Genomic DNA, 23131 nt, shown 5'->3' with positions numbered 1-23131 from the left:
GGTAGTGGATTTCAACATCCCGTATTGATTTATGTTTAAAACCCAGTGCAATTAATTTAGACATGATTAAAATAACCTGCTGCCAAACATCAGAATGGGGAAGAAAAAAATGTGTTTTAAGTGACATGAACATAGGATGGATGTTTGTGCCAAAAGTTTGGACTGCTGATCTGGGCAGTGGGGGTGGGGGTTCCTTCACAACCATATATATATATATACAACAGTAACTCAAACAACCAATGGTTACAACCAAAGTATGCAGATGAACCTCTCCAAAAGCACCAAACCTTGAAGAAAATGTGCTGAAGCCGTAGAAGACCACAGCTGGCCACTCCCAAGAGCTAAGAACAAAAAAATGAGGGTACATTTGATATTGACTCACCACAACTTGACAATAGAAGACTGGGATACAACATCTGATGACTCTCAGTTTTTGATACAACATTCCGGTTTTAGAATTCAACATAAAGAACATGAAATCATAGATCTATTGTTCCTTGTATCAATAGTTTAGGTTGCTGCTAATGGTGATGTAATGGTGTGAGGGATAGCACACTTTGGGTAACTTCATGCCAGCTGAGCAAGCCTAATTTAAACACAACAAAACCCTACTTAAGTAATTGTTGATGACCATGACGGGAGCGTTTCCATTTTCTAATGTCTGCTTTTGGCAGGATAACACATTATGTCACAAAACACAAATAATAAGGAGTGGTTCGTTGAACATGACATTGAGTTCACTGTACTAACACACAGACAGACTCAGTTCAATACAATGCATTTGGAATGTGGTTGAACAGGAAATTTGCATCATGGATGTGCAGCTAACAAATCTGTAGCTACTGTAAGATGCTGTCATGTCAATCTGAGGAATGTTTTTAGTACCTTGTTGAATCTGTACCATGAAGGATTTAAGACAGTTCTTGACGAGCAGGTATACCTAATAAAGTGAGTGGTTACCTGCATTATATTTTTCATAAATTGATTACATTAATTTTTTGTTTTTGCTGTGAAGCTTAACCATGTGCAGGTAAGTAGGAAATATTTTGTCTTTTATTGCTGTTTTGTTGTCGCATACTGTATTTCCCTACTTTATTTCAGGGAAACAGTAATCTTTTATAATATTTGTTTTTTTTTAGGAAAGAGTACTCTTTGATTATAATATTCTTTAAGAAATGCATATGCCTGTATTTATATCTAAATACATGCGTAGTATTGTATTCTCTGACGTTTATAGTAAGGGTTCTTTGGACAAACTAGTCCTCTGTAGCTGTGTCCCAAAACGTCGGCTGTATCCTGTCTCAGAAGCAATGAGAAAAGATGCGGTGAAAAGACAAGATGTTTCCCTGCTACATACTTCCGCCTTCGCCGTTGCCTGCCGATGGTGGAGGAACAATCTTGACAGGTAGCTGTGAATCGGCGCGACGCCGGGAACAGGGCGGAACTTGTTACTGTTGTCTGCAGTGATATCATAACACTGCAATATGAAGACGCGCTCATATGACCGCCACCCGTCTCCATCCCTGGGCTAGACACAGGTCAGTGAAGACAACACTCGGTTAACCTGCTGCTCCTATAAATCCCCCATCTCCCCCAAATCTGCCGCTAATGTATATAAATATATATATTTTTGCCATAGCTGTTGTCTTGATGATTCTGTGATGTCGTCTCAAATGCTTACTTCCTCCACGCTGATAATGACACCTTATACATTTACATGAAGCATGTTATTATCGTTTTTTTAACCTATGATCGTGTAATGTTCCTAAAGTATGCAGTACAAAGCTAAGCTAGCTAACACTGCTGTTGCCGCTAATTCAGATATAACAAATAACTAATCGCTCAGGGATGTGAGCTTTGGGATGCCACATGAAATGCAGGAATTAGGCTGTAGCTACAATGGTGCATATATTACGACGTGAACATAGTTTTAAGTAGTGCCTAAGTAGCGCCTTCCCCAGCTAAAAAGCCAGCACATACATTATCTGATCCATCTATAAGGACATTCCTGCATAACAATATCCTGTTTTACATAGTTACAGAAATGCAAAACAAAACGGTAAGCTGGTCAGCAATCTTTGATCACTATAGTTCCCATTGACTGTAAGCACGTATTTTGATGGATATTTTTATTGAACTGGAAATCTGTCTTAATTCCCTTGAGTATTCTCACCCTTTATTATCTCATAGTATGCCACTGGGAGAGGATAGAGGGTTAATAAGTCAGATAGTGTGTGTAACCTTACTTTATAGATCTCTCTGAGCAAAAAGACGGTGGTGAAGGAAAACATTAATACAGTTCAGTGTTGCAATATGTTGTAATATTGTTTTCCTGCAATATCCCACTGTTCCGACTGCGTAAAAAGTAAACCTTTTTTAGATTCAATGCTTATCTTGTTGCTTTCTTTCTATTGTGATAGTTGACCTATAACAGGGCTATAGTAGCATGTGACTGGCCGTTGATGAGGCATCATATAAGTTTGTGCTCTGCTTGTTTGATTTGAAGATTTAAATGGCTCTTTTCTTCCCAGGTCTTATCATTTTGATCAGGCTGCAACCTATTTAAGAGTGTGCCAAACATTTCTCCTGCTTGGATTAACCCTGTTAATGTGTATCTCACTTCTTTCTAGGGTAAAGTGTAGGCTTTTGCTTCACTCATCTCTCTTTCATAATTAGGTGGATGCTTGTAAAATCCCTCCACATTTTCTGACTTTATTGCTGTCTTGTGTAGGTGCCATAACTGGGGCAGGAGGTAGGCATGGGGAATAAAAGGAGGAGGAAGGATGCCAGCTGAGCCACTCGTCCCTCTGCATCTGCCACTGCTGCCAGCAACAGACTAAAGAAAAACAGAAAATGGCTCAGTCTGTGAGGAGGGCTGGGACTTTAGGAGCCATGGACCGTGAGCCCCAGAGAGACAAGGCGAGAACTAGCTACTTCGGCAATGTGAAGACCAGGTCAGGCCTCTAATACTTGGATTACTGGAAAGAAAGCAAAGAAGAAAGCATGTCTGTGATATGTTTGACTGATATTAGCTTGAGTAAGCTACAATTTAGTCCTTGTGTGTGATGCCTGACTACTAAACAGAATCCCAAAATGCAAATTTCCAACAACTCCACGCTCAGTCACATCATGTGGGTGAGAGCCATAGCATCTTGCCAAGAACTCTTTCAGTCTCTTCTCTAGCCATTGCAAAGACAACTCCTACTCCCCTATAAATAACTGGGCTCTGGCTGTGAACGCTGCTGTAGTCTGTTATTCACACTTCAGATACTCTAAACAACACAATCTTTGAATCCCTGCTGTTAAAGGGAAAGTCCACCTTAAAATATAATTTATATTTGAGTGTTAATATTCATTCTCGGCCAATGGTTACATGCATTTGTGGTTGGAAGTTTACATCCACCCATTATGGGCATTAATGTCATGGTAATTTTTGACTTTTAACTATATCTAGAACGGTTCTTTTTTCCAGGATGGAATAATTGGACATAACACTTCTTAAATTACTTTAAAATGCCAGAATTGGGTCACAAGGTTGAAGTTATTTTGGATTCTCTAATCCAGACAGGGTCAAAAGTAAACATAAAGATTCAACTATACACATCCACTTTTCAATAAGTGGTGCTGAAAGTTCTAAAGTGTTATTAAACTTGAAGGCCAAGGCCTATTAACTTCTCCTTGGTGATCATGATTGACTAAACCTGGTAGTTTCTCTTTGTTAGCAATAAAAAAAAGATTTGTTTGACAGGCTCAGACCAGTGGGAAGTCCAAGGAACTCAGTGAAGATCTAGAAAGCAGAGTTCTAAACAACTGCAGATTTCACGATCATCATTTCAAACAATTGTGCATAAGTAGATGTTATTCAGATATGTCACCACTTTTTCCAAAGTCTGGAAGAATACTAAATTGTTGCCTAAATTGACTTTGGTTAGGATGTTCAGGAACTACACAGGAACCAATTAAGGATTAAGCCTGCGATGAACTAGAAACTGCTGGAATATCAGTGTCATTGTCCACAGTGGAGGAAAGTTTTATGGTCAGACAAGACAAAGATTAAGCTTTGTGGCCACAATGGCAAGAGGCATGTTTGGAGGAGTAAAGGTGAGGCTTTCAAAACTAAGAACACTGTACCAGTTGTAAGCATGGTGGTGGTAGCATCATGCTCTGGGGGTGTTTTGATGCCAGTGGTACGAGTACACTGTACAAAGTGGATGAAATAATGAAGGAAGAGGACTACTTCCAAATTCTTCACCTTCTCCTCAAATCAACAGTTAGACAGTTAAAACTTGGACACAACTGGGTGTACCGGCAGGTCAGTGATCCCAAACATCAAAACAGGTTTTGGAATAGCTAAAGTAGGCTAACATTAACCTTCCGTAATTTCTTTCCCAATGCTCAGACCGCAATCCTACTGAAAATTTGTGCAGTATACTTAAAAGCTGAATCTGTTCCAGGAAACCAACAAATTTAAGTTAATCCTACCGATTCATCCAAGAAGAGTGGTCAAAGATCCCCCCAGAATTATGCAAAAACTTTCTTGGCAGCTACTAAAATGTTTGGTCAAGTTACATTTAACCAAATATTAGTTGGATTATTGGCGTGTTAGTATAGAGCCTTGTTAAACATTGCAGAGCTTTAATATAAAGGCATTAAATCTGTTTTTGATTCTCTGTGCCTCAGGTTGGGATCCAAGCTGCCTGCTGGTGTCTCTCAGCCTCCACAGTTTGCAAAACGGCCCTGGGAGACACAACCATCGGGCCGAGTGTTGCAGGAGGCTACAACCAGCAGCCAGCTCCAGCACCAGACAATTGTGTGTCGACCCCTCAACCACATCCCGCACATCAGAAACCCTAAGCTGCGGCAGTACTACCTCGCAGGTACTCCTGCAGTGTTCGATATCCTCAGGCAGGCTGTTTGCATCATGTAGAAGCAAAGCGCTGCTGGAAGAACTGCAGCTTGAATTAGCATTTTATAACTGACATGTAGAGCCTGCTGGCTGGTTCATGTTCATTACTTAAACTAGTATTCAAGCAGACTTGTAGTAACTGTGATATTAAGCTGCTTCCTCATACTTCTGCTGCTGCTCAGAGTGCTTTATCATACCAGAATGGCATAGCAGAAATGTGTGTTTTTTTTCCACACAGGGACTTCATGGGATCTGAACAATACTGTAGTGACAAACGAGCAAGTGGGTGGATCGTCAGGTGACGGCCCAAGCAGCAGGGTGAGTCACATGGTTTTCTTTTAAACTTTATTTGACCTTTTGTGGGTGGTGAGGCACGCAGCTGTGGGAATATGGAAGAGAAAATTTGGAATTTATGGATTTATTGGCTGATTTATGTAACTTTATATCATTGGGTGTCCCAGAGTTAGCAGCTTGAGGGTAGTAATTGGTTTCATAATTTATGGTCTTCAGAGAATTTGATAAAGATTGTCCAAGGTTCAGCGATGAGTTGAGAGTCAGATTCTTTGATTGAGAATCAGAAATCGCTCAGCTGTTGTCAGACACCATGGGCAAAGAGAGTCTGTTTAAGAGCTTCTGCAACAAATACAGGAGGATTGCATTCTCAGATGTTCATTCTAAGGTCTGTCAGCTTGGATTTTAAAATTGAATGACAAAGCATGTAGCAATGAGGTAAAAGATGAGAAGATTTGTTTGTCTGTCCTCCCTCTGCCTTCTCCCACTTTTAATCCTTTCCTTTTTTTTCATTGAAATTAAATTTGCTCTGTATTTATTTTAAATGCTGTTATGCTTCGATATAGTGTAGTTTTCTTTTTTTGGTAATTGAAATCACACTGGGAGAGAGTTGAATTGTATTCTATTTAATGTGTAGATGGCTAAAAGACTAAACATGTATTATCAGGGGTGATAAACCAAGTGAAGGAGCTACAGTGGGGCAAAAAAGTATTTAGTCAGCCACCGATTGTGCAAGTTCCCCCACTTAAAATGATGACAGAGGTCAGTAATTTGCACCAGAGGTACACTTCAACTGTGAGAGACAGAATGTGAAAAAAAAAATCCATGAATCCACATGGTAGGATTTGTAAAGAATTTATTCGTAAATCAGGGTGGAAAATAAGTATTTGGTCAATAACAAAAATACAACTCAATACTTTGTAACATAACCTTTGTTGGCAATAACAGAGGTCAAACATTTACTATAGGTCTTTACCAGGCTTGCACACACAGTAGCTGGTATTTTGGCCGATTCCTCCATGCAGATCTTCTCGAGAGCAGTGATGTTTTGGGGCTGTCGCCGAGCAACACGGACTTTCAACTCCCGCCACAGATTTTCTATGGGGTTGAGGTCTGGAGACTGGCTAGGCCACTCCAGGACTTTCAAATGCTTCTTACGGAGCCACTCCTTTGTTGCCCGGGCGGTGTGTTTTGGATCATTGTCATGTTGGAAGACCCAGCCTCGTTTCATCTTCAAAGTTCTCACTGATGGAAGGAGGTTTTGGCTCAAAATCTCACGATACATGGCCCCATTCATTCTGTCCTTAACACGGATCAGTCGTCCTGTCCCCTTGGCAGAAAAACAGCCCCATAGCATGATGTTTCCACCCCCATGCTTCACAGTAGGTATGGTGTTCTTGGGATGCAACTCAGTATTCTTCTTCCTCCAAACACGACGAGTTGAGTTTATACCAAAAAGTTCTACTTTGGTTTCATCTGACCACATGACATTCTCCCAATCCTCTGCTGTATCATCCATGTGCTCTCTGGCAAACTTCAGACGGGCCTGGACATGCACTGGCTTCAGCAGCGGAACACGTCTGGCACTGCGGGATTTGATTCCCTGCCGTTGTAGTGTGTTACTGATGGTGACCTTTGTTACTTTGGTCCCAGCTCTCTGCAGGTCATTCACCAGGTCCCCCCGTGTGGTTCTGGGATCTTTGCTCACCGTTCTCATGATCATTTTGACCCCACGGGATGAGATCTTGCGTGGAGCCCCAGATCGAGGGAGATTATCAGTGGTCTTGTATGTCTTCCATTTTCTGATGATTGCTCCCACAGTTGATTTTTTCACACCAAGCTGCTTGCCTATTGTAGATTCACTCTTCCCAGTCTGGTGCAGGTCTACAATACTTTTCCTGGTGTCCTTCGAAAGCTCTTTGGTCTTGGCCATGGCGGAGTTTGGAGTCTGACTGTTTGAGGCTGTGGACAGGTGTCTTTTATACAGATGATGAGTTCAAACAGGTGCCATTCATACAGGTAACGAGTGGGGGACAGAAAAGCTTCTTACAGAAGACGTTACAGGTCTGTGAGAGCCAGAGATTTTCCTTGTTTGAGGTGACCAAATACTTATTTTCCACCCTAATTTACGAATAAATTCTTTACAAATCCTACCATGTGAATTCATGGATTTTTTTTCACATTCTGTCTCTCACAGTTGAAGTGTACCTCTGGTGCAAATTACTGACCTCTGTCATCATTTTAAGTGGGGGAACTTGCACAATCGGTGGCTGACTAAATACTTTTTTGCCCCACTGTAATTCAGACCTGCTAGTTCTAAGATCTGACCAGTCCTCTGAACACTTATTAACAACTTACATAAACTCACAATGGACACACAAGCTCTCCACATATAGGTGTCACTCTAGGAGTGGCCTTTTCATAGAAGTGTATCTTTAACACAGATTAAAAAGTGCTGTAGTGTACTCGTCACCTGATTTAGTGCCGCATACACCACATCTACCTGTACCTATAATCCCATATCAACACATATTTTACACTCACACAATAAAACCTTTGACAGTTTGATCGGTGTCTTAGCGTCCATGTGATTAGACATTCCTTTAACACTGAGCCTTGAAACTTTTATCCAAATCTGGGCTTTTCTAAAAAGCAGGCTTAGTTTATTAAATAGCTGCATTTATGGGTACTTCATTCTTTTTTTTTTTTTGTTAATGATACATTTTCCCAGATATAGAAACGGGATCAGTAAGAATATGGATAAGAAATGTGTACTTTACATTAAAGATCTCATTAAACACTGACATTTCTTTATAGAAGTGCTTTACATGAAGACAGTAAGCCCGACTGCAAACATAAAAATGACATACGTAACATCTGATTGGAATAAATATGTAGCAGAGTATCATGCTGAAGCTCATAAATGGGTTTTAGCTGATGTACCCAGACAGGTGTCCGTGTTTGAGGATAAGAAGCTCACTAATGCTAAGTATAAATATGCAGTCCATATTTGTAAAAAAAAAAAAAAAGCTGATCTGCTGGAGGAGAAGCTACTATGTAACAATATGACAGGTTTCTGGAAAGAGGTGAGAGTTTGTAGTAACTGCAGGATATCGCTCCAAAATACAGTCGAAGGGATTTCTGGAACAAATAACATTGTTGCATAATGACAGAAGCATTATAGCACCTTATTTAATTGTTTTCCTAGTGAGCTGTAGAAGGTGGATAATACTGGAAGCACTGACTTCATGGTCATTAGGGCACATACTATACCTGAGCTACCAGGTAATAAAGCATGAAGGTTATGATCATTTTTGTCAAGCGTCATAAATATGCCAGTGTTAGGCTGACTTCTCTGTTTTCAAAAAGGTTACCCAAATACATCGTGACGGTTGTGGCTTATTCTCATGCCAACCAGCGGCTTCGAGTAAAGTCAGGAGACAGTGTTTCAGCTTTATTAGCGGCGAACAATGGAGTTGGACAAGGAGAGATTTAGTCTCCAGCTCTTTTAAATCTTTATGTTGATGTATGTCAAAGAAGTTGAGGACAGGCGTTTAGCATTGCAGATAATAAGGAAAAAGATCTGGGACATGTTATTACAGATTAAATGGCAGGTGATGATTATGTTTATAGGCAATGCCAGATTACATATGCATGAAATGTGTGTAAAGATACTGCGAAGATCTCTCTAATTACAGCATATTGTTCACCTCTGTAAACGGCACATGGAGAACTACAGGAAAGCACGCTTCAACTTCAGGTAGCTCATAATGACACTCTGAGGTTATTATTGAAGAAACCGAGGTGGCTCGGTGCAAGTGAGATGTTTGTAACGGCTGGAGTCAGTACAATTGAAGCTTTATTTAGAAGTCTCATGTGTAAGTTTATTTAGAGGCTCAACACCTCTGAGAATGAGAATGTGGGCTCAATGGATATGAGGTTTGAAACCACATACGTTATCCGTCTTTGTTGATGAGACACAGATGTAGTTGGCTGTTTGTGGGAGGGCGATTTGGGGTGTATTTTGTTTGTTTTTAATTTTGTTTCTTGTGTTTTTATGAGTTTTTTCGTCTCCACGGGCCAAGTTTCCGGAATAAAGACCGATTGATATACATTGAAATCTGGGTGCGTTCGCTGTTTTCTCCACTGCATCTAATATGCACTGTACTCACAGCACTTATGTGTACACTTAGTTGTCAAACTAAGGTATTGTGTATTAATGAGATGTTTGCTGCAACTCGCCAAATTATTGTGCGTTAGCCGGCACTAATGCGTACATGTCCATGTCCTAAGACGCGGCTAAAAGCCCACGCCCACACGAGAGCACTGTGATTTTCCACGGTTACATAATATGTCAGGCGCCACTAATAAAATTTAGGTCGATGGATCCATCTGTCAGCCGATGACAGTCGTTATGCTTTACTCCCACAGTTTCAAATTGATGATCTTACGTGTTTGTGTCTATGTGTGTGTGTGTGTGTGTGTGTGTGAGAGAGAGAGAGTCCACAGGTTTATTGGAAATTCAATCCGATTCACTGATGTTTGAACTTGTTTAAACTGGAAGCGCACAGAGGGCTCCATAACAAATGATGTCCTCATGTGCATTTAAGGAGGCTGTATTTATATTAAACCAACTCTCTGATAAGGAACCGAATGGCTTTTGCTGCACACAAACAATCAAATAAAAAAAATGCAGAACGATTATATATTTTATTTGGTCCCGGTAGTGTACTAGGCAAATCCAAAACAGGCCCATTTATATCTTTCATTATTAAAATATGACCTCTCCTTGTGTCGTGTAATCACATTTCAATTTACTGACGGAGACTTTCTTGTGTTTGTGTTTCTCCCCACACAGGGTCTTCCTCGGGATGGTGTGTTCAGCGTCTCATCTAAGTTTAACAGTAATGCATCCTCAACGGAGGAGAGCGACATGGGTCACCAGTCCACCCTTACAGGAACTAAACCGTCCTCGTCGTCTGCTACCCTCATCGCCAGAGAGGTAAGTGTCAACTGTAAGCACACGATAGTTGCTGACATTTGACTCACATATTTAGTGCGCCTGTTAAGCGTGTACACACATCAGAATGACACACCTGCTGCAGCTGATTTGAAATGCAAAGCAGTGCCTCCCTCTTGCCTGCCTGTGAAAGTGTTTTGTTTTGTTTTTTTTGCTCCACCTTAAACCCATGTATGCATCACTACCCAACCAGAACTTATGTTTATGAGAAAGAACAGGCTCAAAGTCATAATTTCTTTAAGTGTTGTCACATTAATGCTTTAAATTGGTATATTGTGGCTGTAAAACAAAGTGCCCAACCTCACATCCAGAGCCCTATATGGAGCCTAGATGTCACTACAAACAAAGAAGTAGGAAAATGCGGGGCTGTAGAAAGAGGAACTGCTCTGTTCTCTTCCAGTGTTACACGGTGTGCCCACGTGAGTGTCACAGCTATTCTTACAATGGCATTTTCTCTTAAGCAGCTGGTCGTCCCAAAAGGAAAAAACACTTCTCCTGGAGAAGGATCGTCGCATCCAGAACTGGATTCCGATACTAAGGAGAGACCAGAAGCGGAAGTAGATCAAGACCCTTTGAATCCACTCGCTGCTCAGCCTCAGTCCCCGTCACCAGAAGCAGAATACGACAAACTACTGGTAAGCAGAAATACAACTGATAATAATAGCATGTGGTGCAATCCCGAGAGTACTGATTTTGCAGTTTTGTTGTTTTTAAAAAATGTGACTGAAGTGAAAGTAAGTGGTAAAAGAAAGCCCACTTTTATGCTTCTTTATGGTTTATACAGATATACTTTGCTATTTGATATTTTCATAGCTGGAGATCATAGTTACTTTGTATATAAGATTATAATAAAGACTTTGTAGCATCGTTCAGAAACATGTGTCTGGGTCTAGACTTTGGAATCCACTTCAGTTTCCAGTTCTGCCTGTTATCAGGTTACAAAGCCATAATAAATGAGTGGGCTCATAAACATTTTCTATTTAAAACTGATGCATCAGTGTTTGAATCAGGGATAGTATCATGGCACCATAATATGGGACTCTGTATGACGTATAATTTATTTGGTTGGTTTGTGAGGCATTTAACTGTCCCCTGCAGCAGAACATGTTGTATTGTGTAAACATTTGGCCAGGGTAGCTGCAGAGGGAAATGCAGTAAATGCTTACAAAAAAATAAGTGGCTGTTTTGAACCATAACAGCTTCTCTTGATGTAATTTGTATTTAACCCTTAGAGGATCCTTAAAAATCCTGACTCTCTCTACTCTAAGGACAGAAAACGCCATCTTCCCCAAAACTGCTGTAAAAATATTATATAGTAATATTGTTTTCCACTTTAAATGACTCAGTCTTTTAAAAATATAGTTGTCCTTTGGATAAAATGTGGCATTTTTTTTGCATAGCTCAGCCATTTTAAGAAACTGAGACAACAATTCTTAAATTTACAGAAAATAATATCGTAAAGTAATGATAGATATGAGCTATATTCATTCAGAACAGCCAAAATAGCATGAAAATAACGAAATGGAATGGCACAAAATGTCCTCAGGATCATCTCAGGGTTAATCATTGTCTGGTCATAACATCACATAATCCCTTGAACTCCAAGTCGAAACGTTCCCTGTGGAGTTTTATTTTAACAAAACACCCAAATGTTTGTTTTTTTTTCCCCCGTGGCACCATACTGGAAAAAAACATTCTCTTCCAACAATTCAGGGACAATTCTGTTTAAATCTGTTCATTTTCTAGCATGTTGGAGCTGATAATGCTTAAATAGATCCCCGTCAATCAGGCTTTCACCCAGAAGCTGATATTCTGCGTGCCACAGAGAGTTAATAAGAAGAAGGCTCAACATTTTAAATACTGAGTCTCTCATAAATTAGATTTATTTGGCAATATAAGAATTTAAAACTTATGAAATGCTTACAATTGTACTTCAATATATAAAAAACACATGTGAAAAAAATCTAAATAAAAACCGAATCATCAAAAAAAAAAACCATTGTAAATATCCTCAGCACCCAAAGTATGTGTTAGATATGTTTGTTCATGGCATTAATTAATTAATGTGATGCCCATCCTTTTTATATTTATATGCATGAAAATATTCACTCATATTTAATATTTTGACATTTCCAAGTGACATTTTGATACCCAGGGTGCATTTTCGTGCTAACCTTTTGAGCTTTTTTTTGAGAGTCAGATTTTTATTGCAGATCTGTTATTAATAAAAATATTTATAAACTCAGATATTGGTGCTTTTGCTTAAGACCTGACTAAAGCTGAATATGACAAGGTGATCCACAGCCAAGTCAACGTGAAAAACGATGGATTAATAATAAAGAAGCTGAAGAAGATTATGATTGTAATGAAAAAAAACAAGAAGATTTCATTATGGGGCTAATAAACGGTTATTAGCCGTGGTGAGAAAAACATGAGGCCAGAAGGCTGTAAAATGAATCAAATGACTGTTACTGTGGAAACGAGCAGCAAAAACATCACAGCTCTGAGAACAGGCTGGAAAAGTGATGTGGGCAGTGAACAAACAGCAACATCTGACAAATGATGCACTGATACAGATATAAAATGCTTTTGATGTTATCTTCAGTTTAAGACCTTAAAAACAGAAACAGGTCAAACATTTACATTGACTAAAGCCAAAAAGCTTGTTGACTAAAAGTCCTTTTACTCTCTATTAAACGCTGTATTTTGTTGTTACCTGCGATCCCGACAGGATGTGGAGGCAGTACCGATGCCTGATGGGCAGCTCTGCTTATTGGCTCTGCCACCAGAGTGCTGTGAGGGGGAGGGACCAGAGCCCATGCCATATCTCAAACTGATCTGCCGCTACATCACTGATCGTAAGGTGAGTCTGAAGAACAGGTTGAGAAGGTTGGTTTTTTTTTTTTTGGACGTTTGTAAGTTAACGTTAGCATTTTCTGTCTCTCTTTGTCAGGGTTGTGTTTCAGGCATCCTGCTGGTGACTTCTAATAAATTCTTCTTTGATCCGTGTAAGACACATCCTCTGGTGAAGGAGCATGGCTGCGAGGAGTACCTTCTGTCATACTCTGTTGACAATCTGGCATCTGTCTCCTTCTTCTCTGATATCTCACATGTTCACTTCAACACCTCTCAGCAGAGGTCAGCAGGGATGCATAGTTAAGCACGTGGATATCGGATTACATGAAATGCCAGTATAACCACTTTTTTTTCACTTTTTTCAGGAGAAAAGGGAAAAAACTTTTCCAGAAGCTGAAAATGGCCAAAAAACAAGGTCAGTTGAATCACAAGGGGGAGTCGTGCCCACCTCTGGTGTCTGCTGCTCCAGCTGATTTATCCAAACTGGCTCTGAGCCCGACCAAGGAGGTTTCTGAAGATGAGGAGGCAGAGAGCAAGGACATGGCTGAAGCTGAACAGGAGCTGGATAGCAGCCCTCTGGAGGTGCTGACTGAAGCATCGGTCGGCAGCCTGGCTGTCCTGAGCAGTGCTGCCACCTTCTGCTGTGGAAGTCAAGAGGTGGCGAGCAAAGTGAACATGGACCAACTGCAATCTGAAGAAATGGAGAAGACCTCTGTAAAAAATCAAACTGCAGGTCTGAATGTGAATTATGTCTGTCTGGCGGATGTGTTAGATGTGTTATTCCTTTGACATGAGGCCATCGTTGCTCTTTGTTTCCTTCACAGCACCTAAGAGGTCATCAGCGAGCAGTCCTGGGGGTCTGATGTTCGTGAGGCTGCGGGTTCAGCCATCGGCAGGAAAGAAAAAGGGTGTCGGAGGTCTTCACCTCGGACCAGCCAAAGCCTTACCTAAAAGGGATACCTGGCTTGCACTGTCACAGGAAAGGTAACCAAAGCGCTTCTAAGAAAAGTATCAAAGATTTAAAGAAAAACTCCATCAGACTTAAAATAATCACTGCATTTCTTGTCATGCAAATCAGGAGAGCTTTTAAAGACTCCTAACCTTTACAACTGCACTTTATAATGAAAGCTCTTGGTTAAATCTCGAGCCCACGCCGCTGTGCTCTATAATCCAGGTTACTCAGACGAGCACATTCAGCCAGAGAACTAAAGTATTTAAATATTCCACCCTGTCGTCATTCTGTTACACAAGTCCTCGTCTTTCTGCTTTAGCAAATTCTCCGGCTCCCACAGTCTTGTCCATCAATTTCAGGTATCAACGTCATATTTCCAGATACCGATAAAGCACTGATCAACTTTTATTAACATAATATAAAATCTTCTGAGCTAGAGAGGACATGCCAACTATTTTAACTGGCTATGTTGTCATCCATCTACAGTGCTGTGAACACCCTGTGTGAAAAGTAAAGCCCTCCACTTGTTCATTGCTACTAGACCTGTTGAATAAAGAAATCACTTAAATAGAACCTGTGTGGCAAAGTTGAAGTGGGCTAATAGACCTCAAAAGCATCATATTATGGGGCAATCTAAAAACGCCAAGTCATTGAGACTCCAGCAAGAATCATTATGGACAGACTGAGAAATCTTGGAACAGTGGTGAACTTTCCCAGGAGGGGCCAGCATACCAAATTTACTCAGAGAGTGCATTTGAGGCTTATTTAGGAGGTCAGAAGAACCCCTAATATTTAAATTTGTTTGATGAAATGAAACATGTAAGTGTGACAAAAGTGCTTTTTTCCAGCACTGTACTCGTGCTAACAAGGGTCACTTCGTTAAATGCTTACTTGGCACGCTTATCTTTTGCCACTCAGCGAACAATGGACACATAAACATTACTTTGTCTTCAGAAAAATAGAGTCAGTCTGTCAGCTTGTGTGTGCATAATAAGGGCCACTGTGGCATCCAATAATAAAACGATGTTGGTCAGACTCGGTGCCAGTACCTGAATCTGTATAATGGTTTTAGTCAACTCTAGATTTCTAATCTATAACATTTCATAAATTCTAGTGTTTTTGTTTCACAGCTACATTTATCCTTCTCATCTATAGTATGAAGTAGTTCCAATTAGCTGTGCGTAAGCCAGCATCAGTAATAGTGATGCAGTAATAATAGAAACAATGTAACAACACTAAATTCGACCCTACTGCTGTTTTTCTTTCTGATTTTCTTACATGCTCTGGCATCACTACTTTCAAGTAAATGATTGTGAATACTTCTCACACGGCTATTCAAATGTAACATCCATGCAGTCCAAACAGTGACTCTTTAACTGAGCGATCCTCACCGAAGCACTGACTCCGTTCTGAGAAAGCTGAATCTCAGGAAAACAATGCAACCAGAAAATCTGCGGCAGTAAAAGGATAATTGAAAGCCACATAAACAAGCTGAACCAGCGTTCCCCACCTCTCCGCCTGCAGCTGAGCAGAAAACCACACCCGGGTGCCACGCTCTCACTGTGTTGGTGCAGCTGTCGTGTTGTTTGTCGATTCAACATTTCTGAGCGAGTGCCTTCTCCTCCCTGCTGTAGCTCCGACGAGCTGTACGCCTACTTAAAACACTGCCGACCAGACTTGTGTATGCTTGAGGGAGGAAAGGAGGACGGGGAGGGAGACCGTGATGATGAGGAATTCGTACTCATTGAAGACGAGGAGGAGGAGGAAGAGGAGGATGAGGACAAGCTGCTTCAGAGACACTCAGGGGACGATTGGGAAGTGAGTGGATTATTATTGTTTGGGTCTCACAGGATAGCAGACGATGAGAGATGAGGTCAGTCGGACTTTTATGCCGATAATGGAGAATAACATGTTTGTACGTTTGTGACCTGCACTGCAGGTTAAAACATTTGTTTCCTGATGAAGAAAAACTTGTTTTTATTAGAATATTCTAGAAGAAAAACAGCTTTTTTCAAATGTACAAGTGTCTTTTTGCAGATGGTGTTGATGGAGGAGAGTAGAGACAAGCCGCTCTTGGTCGTTGATAGAGACCCCGAAGGACTCAGTAATATTGTTGAGAACAGCCAGATTTTGGAGGCTTCACACGTCAGAGAGGTTGGTGACACCAAACAAGCGTTTATATGTGAGTTTTAAGTCATCTGATGATGTAAGAGCATCTAGGTTTAGCTTCAGAATTCAAGGGGACACAAGAAGTTAAAGGTTGTTTAAGTAAAGACATAATAAAGAAATTAAAACCGGGCTTATGATAAACAACAGCTTGTCTTTATACAACAGAAATTACTGTCCTTTTTGCCTTTTTGAGACTTTTTAAGTAAATATAAGTATTGATGAAACTAAATATGCATTTGAAAATCATTTTAGCCTCCCAAGTTTTAAAGGGTTTCATCAGATTATAAGATAAATGTAAAGTGGGTTTTTGTTTTCTTACTTTGAAAGAGGAATAGCTAACCTTATTTAAAATGATGTAAGAAAAGAACTGTTTGACCTCATAAGCGACAGTATAATACAGTTAGATTTACTGCTTAGTGTTTTATGGCCAAGTATCTTCAGGAGACTATTTAAAGAAAGCTGAGTTGGCTCACACACTGCTCTTATATAGATGTCCTAGAGTAGTGTCACTCATTCTGTGGTGTTTCTGCTTAATTAAAGGTTGACAAGAAATGTCTTGATGCAAGCTCAATCATGCAGTTAAGGAATTCCCAGAAAGACGTTTCTGTTCATGTGCATAATGACCTGTAGTCAGCAGATGCTGAAGGAGTGACTGGGATGATTCTCACACTGAAAACGCTACATTCACATGAGCAGAATAAAACTTGTGGGGTTGACACGGAAGAGATACCATTACTTTTTCAATGCCTGTTATTATTATTATTATTATTACAGGTAGTTCATTATTCAGAAATGAATAAATGCCAGTTTCCTAACATTTTCTAGAAAACACACACAGATGGTATCTCCAGTATTTAATTGCTATGTCACCCTTTCTAATGTTCATTGTGTGGATGCTTTAAGCATCCACACTATTGAGTTCCTGTTTCTCTTTATTCTTTATACTTTATTATTATTCCAGTTGCTTCCGTACACTTTTTGGCACTTAACTACTTCCACAATTTTTATGCTATTTTCACCGTTCAAATTTTATACTATTCTGCTATTTCTGCTAATGATCGCTATGATTTTTGCTATTTTTTGCTATTATACTTTTTAAAATATTCCACTTTTTTCCTTTAATTTGTCCCATTGAAATGAATGGAAAACTTCCAAAATTCTGCTAAATTTTGCTTGTTTTTGAAACTTAACTACTTCCTCATACTTTCGCCTAGAAAAACCATTCAAACTTTAAAATGTTCACAAATTATTGGGCTATTCATGTATGATTCAGCTTTTTCAAGTCTTTTACCGTTTTTCTTTTATGCCTCTTAAAGTTTTGAGTTGCACAATTGTGATTTTTCACAAAATACATGCGTTGTTATGGTTGCTATGCTCTTGGCTTCCAGTGTGTCACTGAAGGTTTTGCAATTTTCACTTCATGTCCGAACAACTTCTTGCTACTTGCTCAATTTTCACTCAACTTCCACAAATTATACATCAAAACGTAGGTATTTTTGCTGGCTTTCAGAAAATGTCACTATCATTGTTGTGGGATTTATAGAATTTTGGCAAATCTCCTCAGACCAACACAAGGTCTCAAAACTCTCCATATAAAGTCAATGGAGAGCTTGTTCAAAATCATCGCTGGATTTCTGTAATGAGAGGCATATTCGAATCGTCATATCTCCTTAACGAAGCGACTTTAAGACATGAGGCTTGTCCCGGTATATCTTCAGACACCCCTGACGCTCACAATTCAAGAATTTCTTTCTCACCTATTACCATTTGGCCATGAATTACGTTTGTTTGAGGGTAGGAAATTTGTCCCTCGCTCAGATTTCTTCAGATTTCAAACTGTGGAAATGAAGCACTTTTTTCTCTCGTCATAACTTTTTGTTGGATTTCCACAGAGACCTGAAAGTTTCCATGATTGTTCACCAAAGCCTGCTGTCTCTTACGGTGAAAGAATGATATCGATACTCCAAATAGATTTCGAGTTAGAAAGCGTTGTTTGAGGGCAAGTCAAAGCAGTTTTTGCTTCGCTCTGCTCAGTTATGGTGCATTAGAAGTCAAATATCTTTAATAATTCATATTTTAATGATAAATTGTTAACACTGGAAGATTCCCCCATCTCTTCTGAACAAAACGGTGTAAGAATGACCGCTCTAGCCCCTACGGTTAGGAAATTATGGTCATTTGTTTGAGGGCAGTCGTCACTTCACTATGAGAAATAGGCTGCAATAATCCTGTGCCTCTCTGTCCTGCGTGTGTAAAAAGGGTGCACCTGTTTTGGCGGGAAAACGTAAACAGCCACTCTGATTGGTGGATTTAAATTCGGCAGCTCTCTCCCTGTGTGTGTGTGTGTGTGTGTGTGTGTGTGTGTGTGTGTGTGTGTGTGTGTGTGTGTGTGTTTAGTGGGAGAGAGAGGACCCTGCCCTTATTTGGCAGCATGTCATTGTAGGATTTAAATTGAATATAGTTAGACTGGTTGACTGGATTAGAGCCTGTGTTTGTGTGTCCCTCTGTGCATTTGTGTTTCAATATGCCTCCATATTTGTAATTTTGTAAGTTATTACTATTCTGCTAAATCATAGTATTTCTGGTACTTTTCGGTACTTGTGCTAAATACAGTATTTCTGCTAAATCATACTATTTCTGCTTTTCATAAGATTTGTGCCTAATATAGTATTTCTGCTAAATTATAGTATTTATTCTTTTTATAGGATTTGTGCCTAACATAGTATTTCTGCTAAATTATAGTATTTCTGCTTTTTATACTATTTGTGCTTAATATAGTATTTCTGCTTTTTATAGGATTTGTGCTTAATATAGTATTTCTGCTAAATTATAGTATTTCTGCTTTTTATAGTATTTGTGCTAAAACATAGTATTTCTACTAAATGTAGTATTTATGCTTAATCATAGTATTTCTATATATTTCTGCCAGGTCCCCAGGCAGCCAATCCTCTGTGAGGACTTAGACATTCAAATTTTCAAATCAGGGCCTGCACGGTTTCCCAGCCAATCATATAAGTGTCCTGAGGCATTCAAATTTGCATATTGGGGCCTTCATGGCTTCGAAGCCAGCTAATCATATCTGAGGGCTGAGGAATTCAAATCCACAAATCAGGGCCTGCACGATTTCCCAGCCAGCCAATCATGTATGTGGGCTCCAGGTATTCAAATTTGCATATTGGGGAATTCGTGGCTTCTAAGTCAACAAGTCATCCATGTCATATATCTCTAAAAATTCACATTTTAATGATAAATTGTTAACACTCGAAGATGCCCCAATCACTTCTGAACAAAACAGTGTAAGAATGATATTTGAGGGACCCTCAGCATGTTCAGCATTTTTTCAGCTGTCCATTTTGCTTTTCCAATTTTTCTTTTTAACTTATTACTATTGTGCTAAATCATACTATTTCTGCTATTTTATAAGATTTGTGCTTAATATACTATTTCTGCTATTTTATAAGATTTGTGCTTAATATACTATTTCTGCTTTTTATAGGATTTGTGCTTAATATAGTATTTCTGCTAAATTATAATATTTCTGCTTTTAATAGTATTTGTGCTAAAACATAGTATTTCTACTAAATGTAGTATTTATGCTTAATCATACCATTTCTGCTTTTTATAGGATTTGTGCTTAATATAGTATTTCTGCTAAATTATAGTATTTCTGCCAAATTATAATATTTGTGCTAAAACATAGTCTTAATTTAAAATTACAATATTCATAGTTCATCACAGTGTCTCTGGTAAATCACAATATTTCTGCTCTGTTGTACTATTTTTCTAAATCATAGTGTTTCTGTAATGTTTAAGTATTTTTGGCTAAATATATTCTTATCTTATACTATTTCTCCTAAATTCTTGTATTTTTGAGAAGTTATCATGTTTCTGGTAAGTTACAATATTTCTGCTAAATTCTGCTATGCTATTGTATTTCTGCCAAGTATTATGTTTCCTCTAAGATATTGCAGTTCTGCTAAGTTATTCCATTTTAGCAAACTTCTTTTGCTTCTGCAAAGTTTTTACAATTTCTGCAACTTTTCAGCTTTTTCAGCTACTTTTTGCATACAGCTTCAGCTTTAAGCATCCACACTGCATTTTCGCAGGAAATGCAAATTTTTCTAGTTTCATTTATTTTACTTCCCGCCTTTCATCTGTTTCCAGCTGTGTAAGGAGCTTCCTCCCAGGACTGTTGGCTACACATGGCAGCTGGCTTACAGCACGTCGCGTCACGGCGCCAGCCTCAAGTCTCTTTACAGAAAACTCAGCGGCACGGACTCGCCTGTTATTATTGTCATCAAGGATGCGCTCGATGAGGTAAAAATGTACTGTCAGCTCTAGAGCCAGACCAGTCTAGGATTTCCATGACCGATATTTGGTGATTTTAAAATCTGATAAATCAGTAGACTATCAGCAGATTTCCCTAATGTTTGTTATGTGTAGTATTTATAAGTACTTGTTAAGATAATATGATTGTGCTTGCTTTATTGCCACAAGTCATAGATTACTGCTGAGAGCTTCCCATGAAGCACTGTTTCTTCTTCACTCACCTTTTCACTCACTATGTGTTTATACACCTCTCTGCATTTAATCTTTAGTTATTATTAATCGCTCGCTGTCTTCCACAGTCCTGTCTTCCTTCTTTCACCCCCAACCAGTCATGGCAGATGGCCCCGCCCCTCCCTGAGCCTAGTTCTGCCGAAGGTTTCCTTCCTACTGTCACCAAGTGCTTGCTAATGGGGGATATTTGATTGTCGGGCTTGGCTCTGTATTATTGTACTGTCTTTACCTTACAATATAAAAGGCCTTGAGGTGACTGTTGAATTGAATTACTTTTTCACGCTCTGCCGAACTCTCAGATCAGCTGGTTATTCTGGTTGTGGTGTTCCAAACACACATTTACAGTACGGAGGTTGCAGGATGCCCAACTCTGAAACATTAACGCGTATAATATGGTTGAACGGTGTTTCTCCCTTCTCATCTTTAAATTTATCATTCATCAGCTGCTATAAATGAATATATATGTATGTATTATTGTACGGTCTTCCGTGTTGTTGTGATTTGGCACTGTTTAAATAAAATTGAATTGAAAATACCAATATATCTGCAAATATTGGCCGATACTAGCGATTTACCAACATATCGATTGGTAAAAATGAACTATTCTGTCTCAAATAAACAATATATATCTTTAGTCTTTAGTTTTTTAATTTTCTCTTATGACTTTTTCTAATCAGATATTTGGGGCCTTCCTCTCTCACCCTTTGAGGCCTAGTGAGATGTTTTACGGTACAGGAGAAACGTTTCTCTTCATGTTGCATCCTCGCTTCAAGGTAACCAATCCAGATTTTTTTTTCTTTAGTGTAGAAAATATATTCTAAACCGTTTAAAATGCAAAATAACAGGATGGTATGACTGAAGGAATGGATCTGAGTTGTGATGAATGATGCTTCCTGGGAAAATGAATTGATGGAGGTAAAACAGAGACACTCCGTGTGTTATAAATGTGAGAAATGAGTCTGTCTTGCAGTTTCATCATGATTATCTGACGTCTCTCTGCAGTGTTTCAAGTGGACTGGAGAGAATTCCTTTTTTATTAAGGGAGACTTGGATTGCTTTGCTATTGGTGGAGGCAGGTAATTAAGTAGCTTTCTCGACTTCCACTTTTCCATAATTTATACTTCTGTGGCTTACAAAAAATAATATTGCTCTAATTTTCAAACCAAGCCAAGAAGGGTCGGTTTCCTTTCGCTAACCACAGTCTCCCTCTTTTTCCACAGTGGTCACTTCGGTCTGTGGGTGGATGAGAACCTATACCTGGGCCGTAGCAGTCCCTGCTACACTTTTAATAACTGCTGCCTTTCAGAAACCGATGACTTCCGAGTCATGGAGCTAGAAGTGTGGAAATTCAGCTGAGGAGATTGGACGACGTTTCAGCTTGTTTCACGTCGTCGCTGCTGATCGGCTTTAATCGAGACAGAATTATCACTGAGCGGAAACATGCAGCAGCTCCTTCATTTCATGGTAACATCCATAAACGAAAACAATCAACCTTAAACTTCTGGATTAATCCATGTGATTAAGTGCTGTGGATTTTAACAAAGTGAACTGAAATAAAGCTGATCCGTAACAGCCTACTGTCAGAGTGGGCTCTGAGGGTGGACTGCTTAGTGGCTGACTCATTCCTGTGGGTTTGGCAGACAAAAGTTGTGCTACAGTGAACTGTAGAGCTGAACTGGATTCTTTGAATCCTAATTTTTGGATGGACTACGTTACAAATGGAGTGAGTTACAAATCTCAGACTGCACTTTGCTGTTAATATAAATCGGTAACATCACAATATCCCATTATTTATTGTGTAAACGTCTCCCTTCATAGTTAAAGCATGTCCCCACTTCAATGCTTTCTGAACTGCATGTGTACAGCCCAAACTCTCGCAAACACTTCCCTTCCTTAACCACTAATCATCACTTTAATGGCTTTTCGTTCATCGGTGACGCAGACGGCTAAAATGAACGCCGAACACTTGGAGCTCCGCTTTTAGAAAGCCTTCTGAATAGAAGATCATCTGTACTTCTGACTTTAACAGCCTCATTTGTCACTATTCACCACTGTAGTTTCTGAACATGCAAAAATCAATACTTCAGATTTATGTAATTATGTCATTCGGCTGTATCTTACTCTGATAGACCAATCTACTCTAACTACACTCTACAGTACTGTAGATGCGTTAATAAAAATCAGCACAATGTGAATTTAAACGTGTGTGTGTGTGTGTTATAAAGAAAACTCAATTCTTTTTGTTTTAAAAAAAATGTTTTTGTTATACAAGTGAAAATCAAACGGCACTGCTAGTTACAGAAGAATATTGGGGGAGTTTTCTCTCTAAAGGCTCCAAGCAGCAAGATATTTCACATGGGTGTATGTGTGTGTGAGA

At 39.4% G+C, this 23131-nt stretch overlaps 1 protein-coding gene across 3 annotated transcripts; it reads left to right on the top strand.

Moving 5' to 3' along the window:
* Positions 1–1270: 1270 nt before the first annotated feature.
* Positions 1271–22949, top strand: si:ch211-15d5.11 (oxidation resistance protein 1). Of its 3 annotated transcripts, none has more exons than XM_040041723.1 (16): positions 1271–1538; positions 2732–2954; positions 4681–4877; positions 5145–5224; positions 10056–10199; positions 10679–10852; positions 12949–13080; positions 13171–13355; positions 13439–13806; positions 13898–14057; positions 15660–15843; positions 16063–16179; positions 20359–20511; positions 21432–21527; positions 21757–21830; positions 21975–22949. In XM_040041723.1, exons 2-16 carry the CDS (start codon positions 2854–2856, stop codon positions 22108–22110), a joined length of 2301 nt encoding a protein of 766 aa, XP_039897657.1. In that variant the 5' UTR covers positions 1271–1538; positions 2732–2853; the 3' UTR covers positions 22111–22949. The 3 variants fall into 3 exon arrangements, with proteins under 3 accessions (XP_039897657.1, XP_039897659.1, XP_039897658.1); XM_040041725.1 differs by having other exon boundaries at positions 1273–1538; positions 10682–10852; XM_040041724.1 differs by lacking the exon at positions 1271–1538 and adding an exon at positions 1598–2631.
* Positions 22950–23131: the final 182 nt, after the last annotated feature.

The sequence above is a fragment of the Simochromis diagramma genome, unplaced genomic scaffold (genome assembly GCF_900408965.1).
Source record: "Simochromis diagramma unplaced genomic scaffold, fSimDia1.1 OVJJ01000304.1, whole genome shotgun sequence".
Lineage (NCBI taxonomy): Eukaryota > Metazoa > Chordata > Actinopteri > Cichliformes > Cichlidae > Simochromis > Simochromis diagramma.
The sequence above is the reverse complement of the archived record's forward strand: the minus strand, read 5'-3'. Positions and strand labels throughout refer to the sequence as shown.

Excerpts from the sequence above, each read along its gene's own strand:
- si:ch211-15d5.11 (XM_040041723.1), top strand. The coding sequence starts at position 2,854 with ATGGCTCAGTCTGTGAGGAGGGCTGGGACTTTAGGAGCCATGGACCGT. Across the intron at positions 4,878-5,144 it reads GCGGCAGTACTACCTCGCAG|GGACTTCATGGGATCTGAAC; the intron begins GTACTCCTGCAG and ends TTTTCCACACAG. Across the intron at positions 13,356-13,438 it reads TTCAACACCTCTCAGCAGAG|GAGAAAAGGGAAAAAACTTT; the intron begins GTCAGCAGGGAT and ends CACTTTTTTCAG.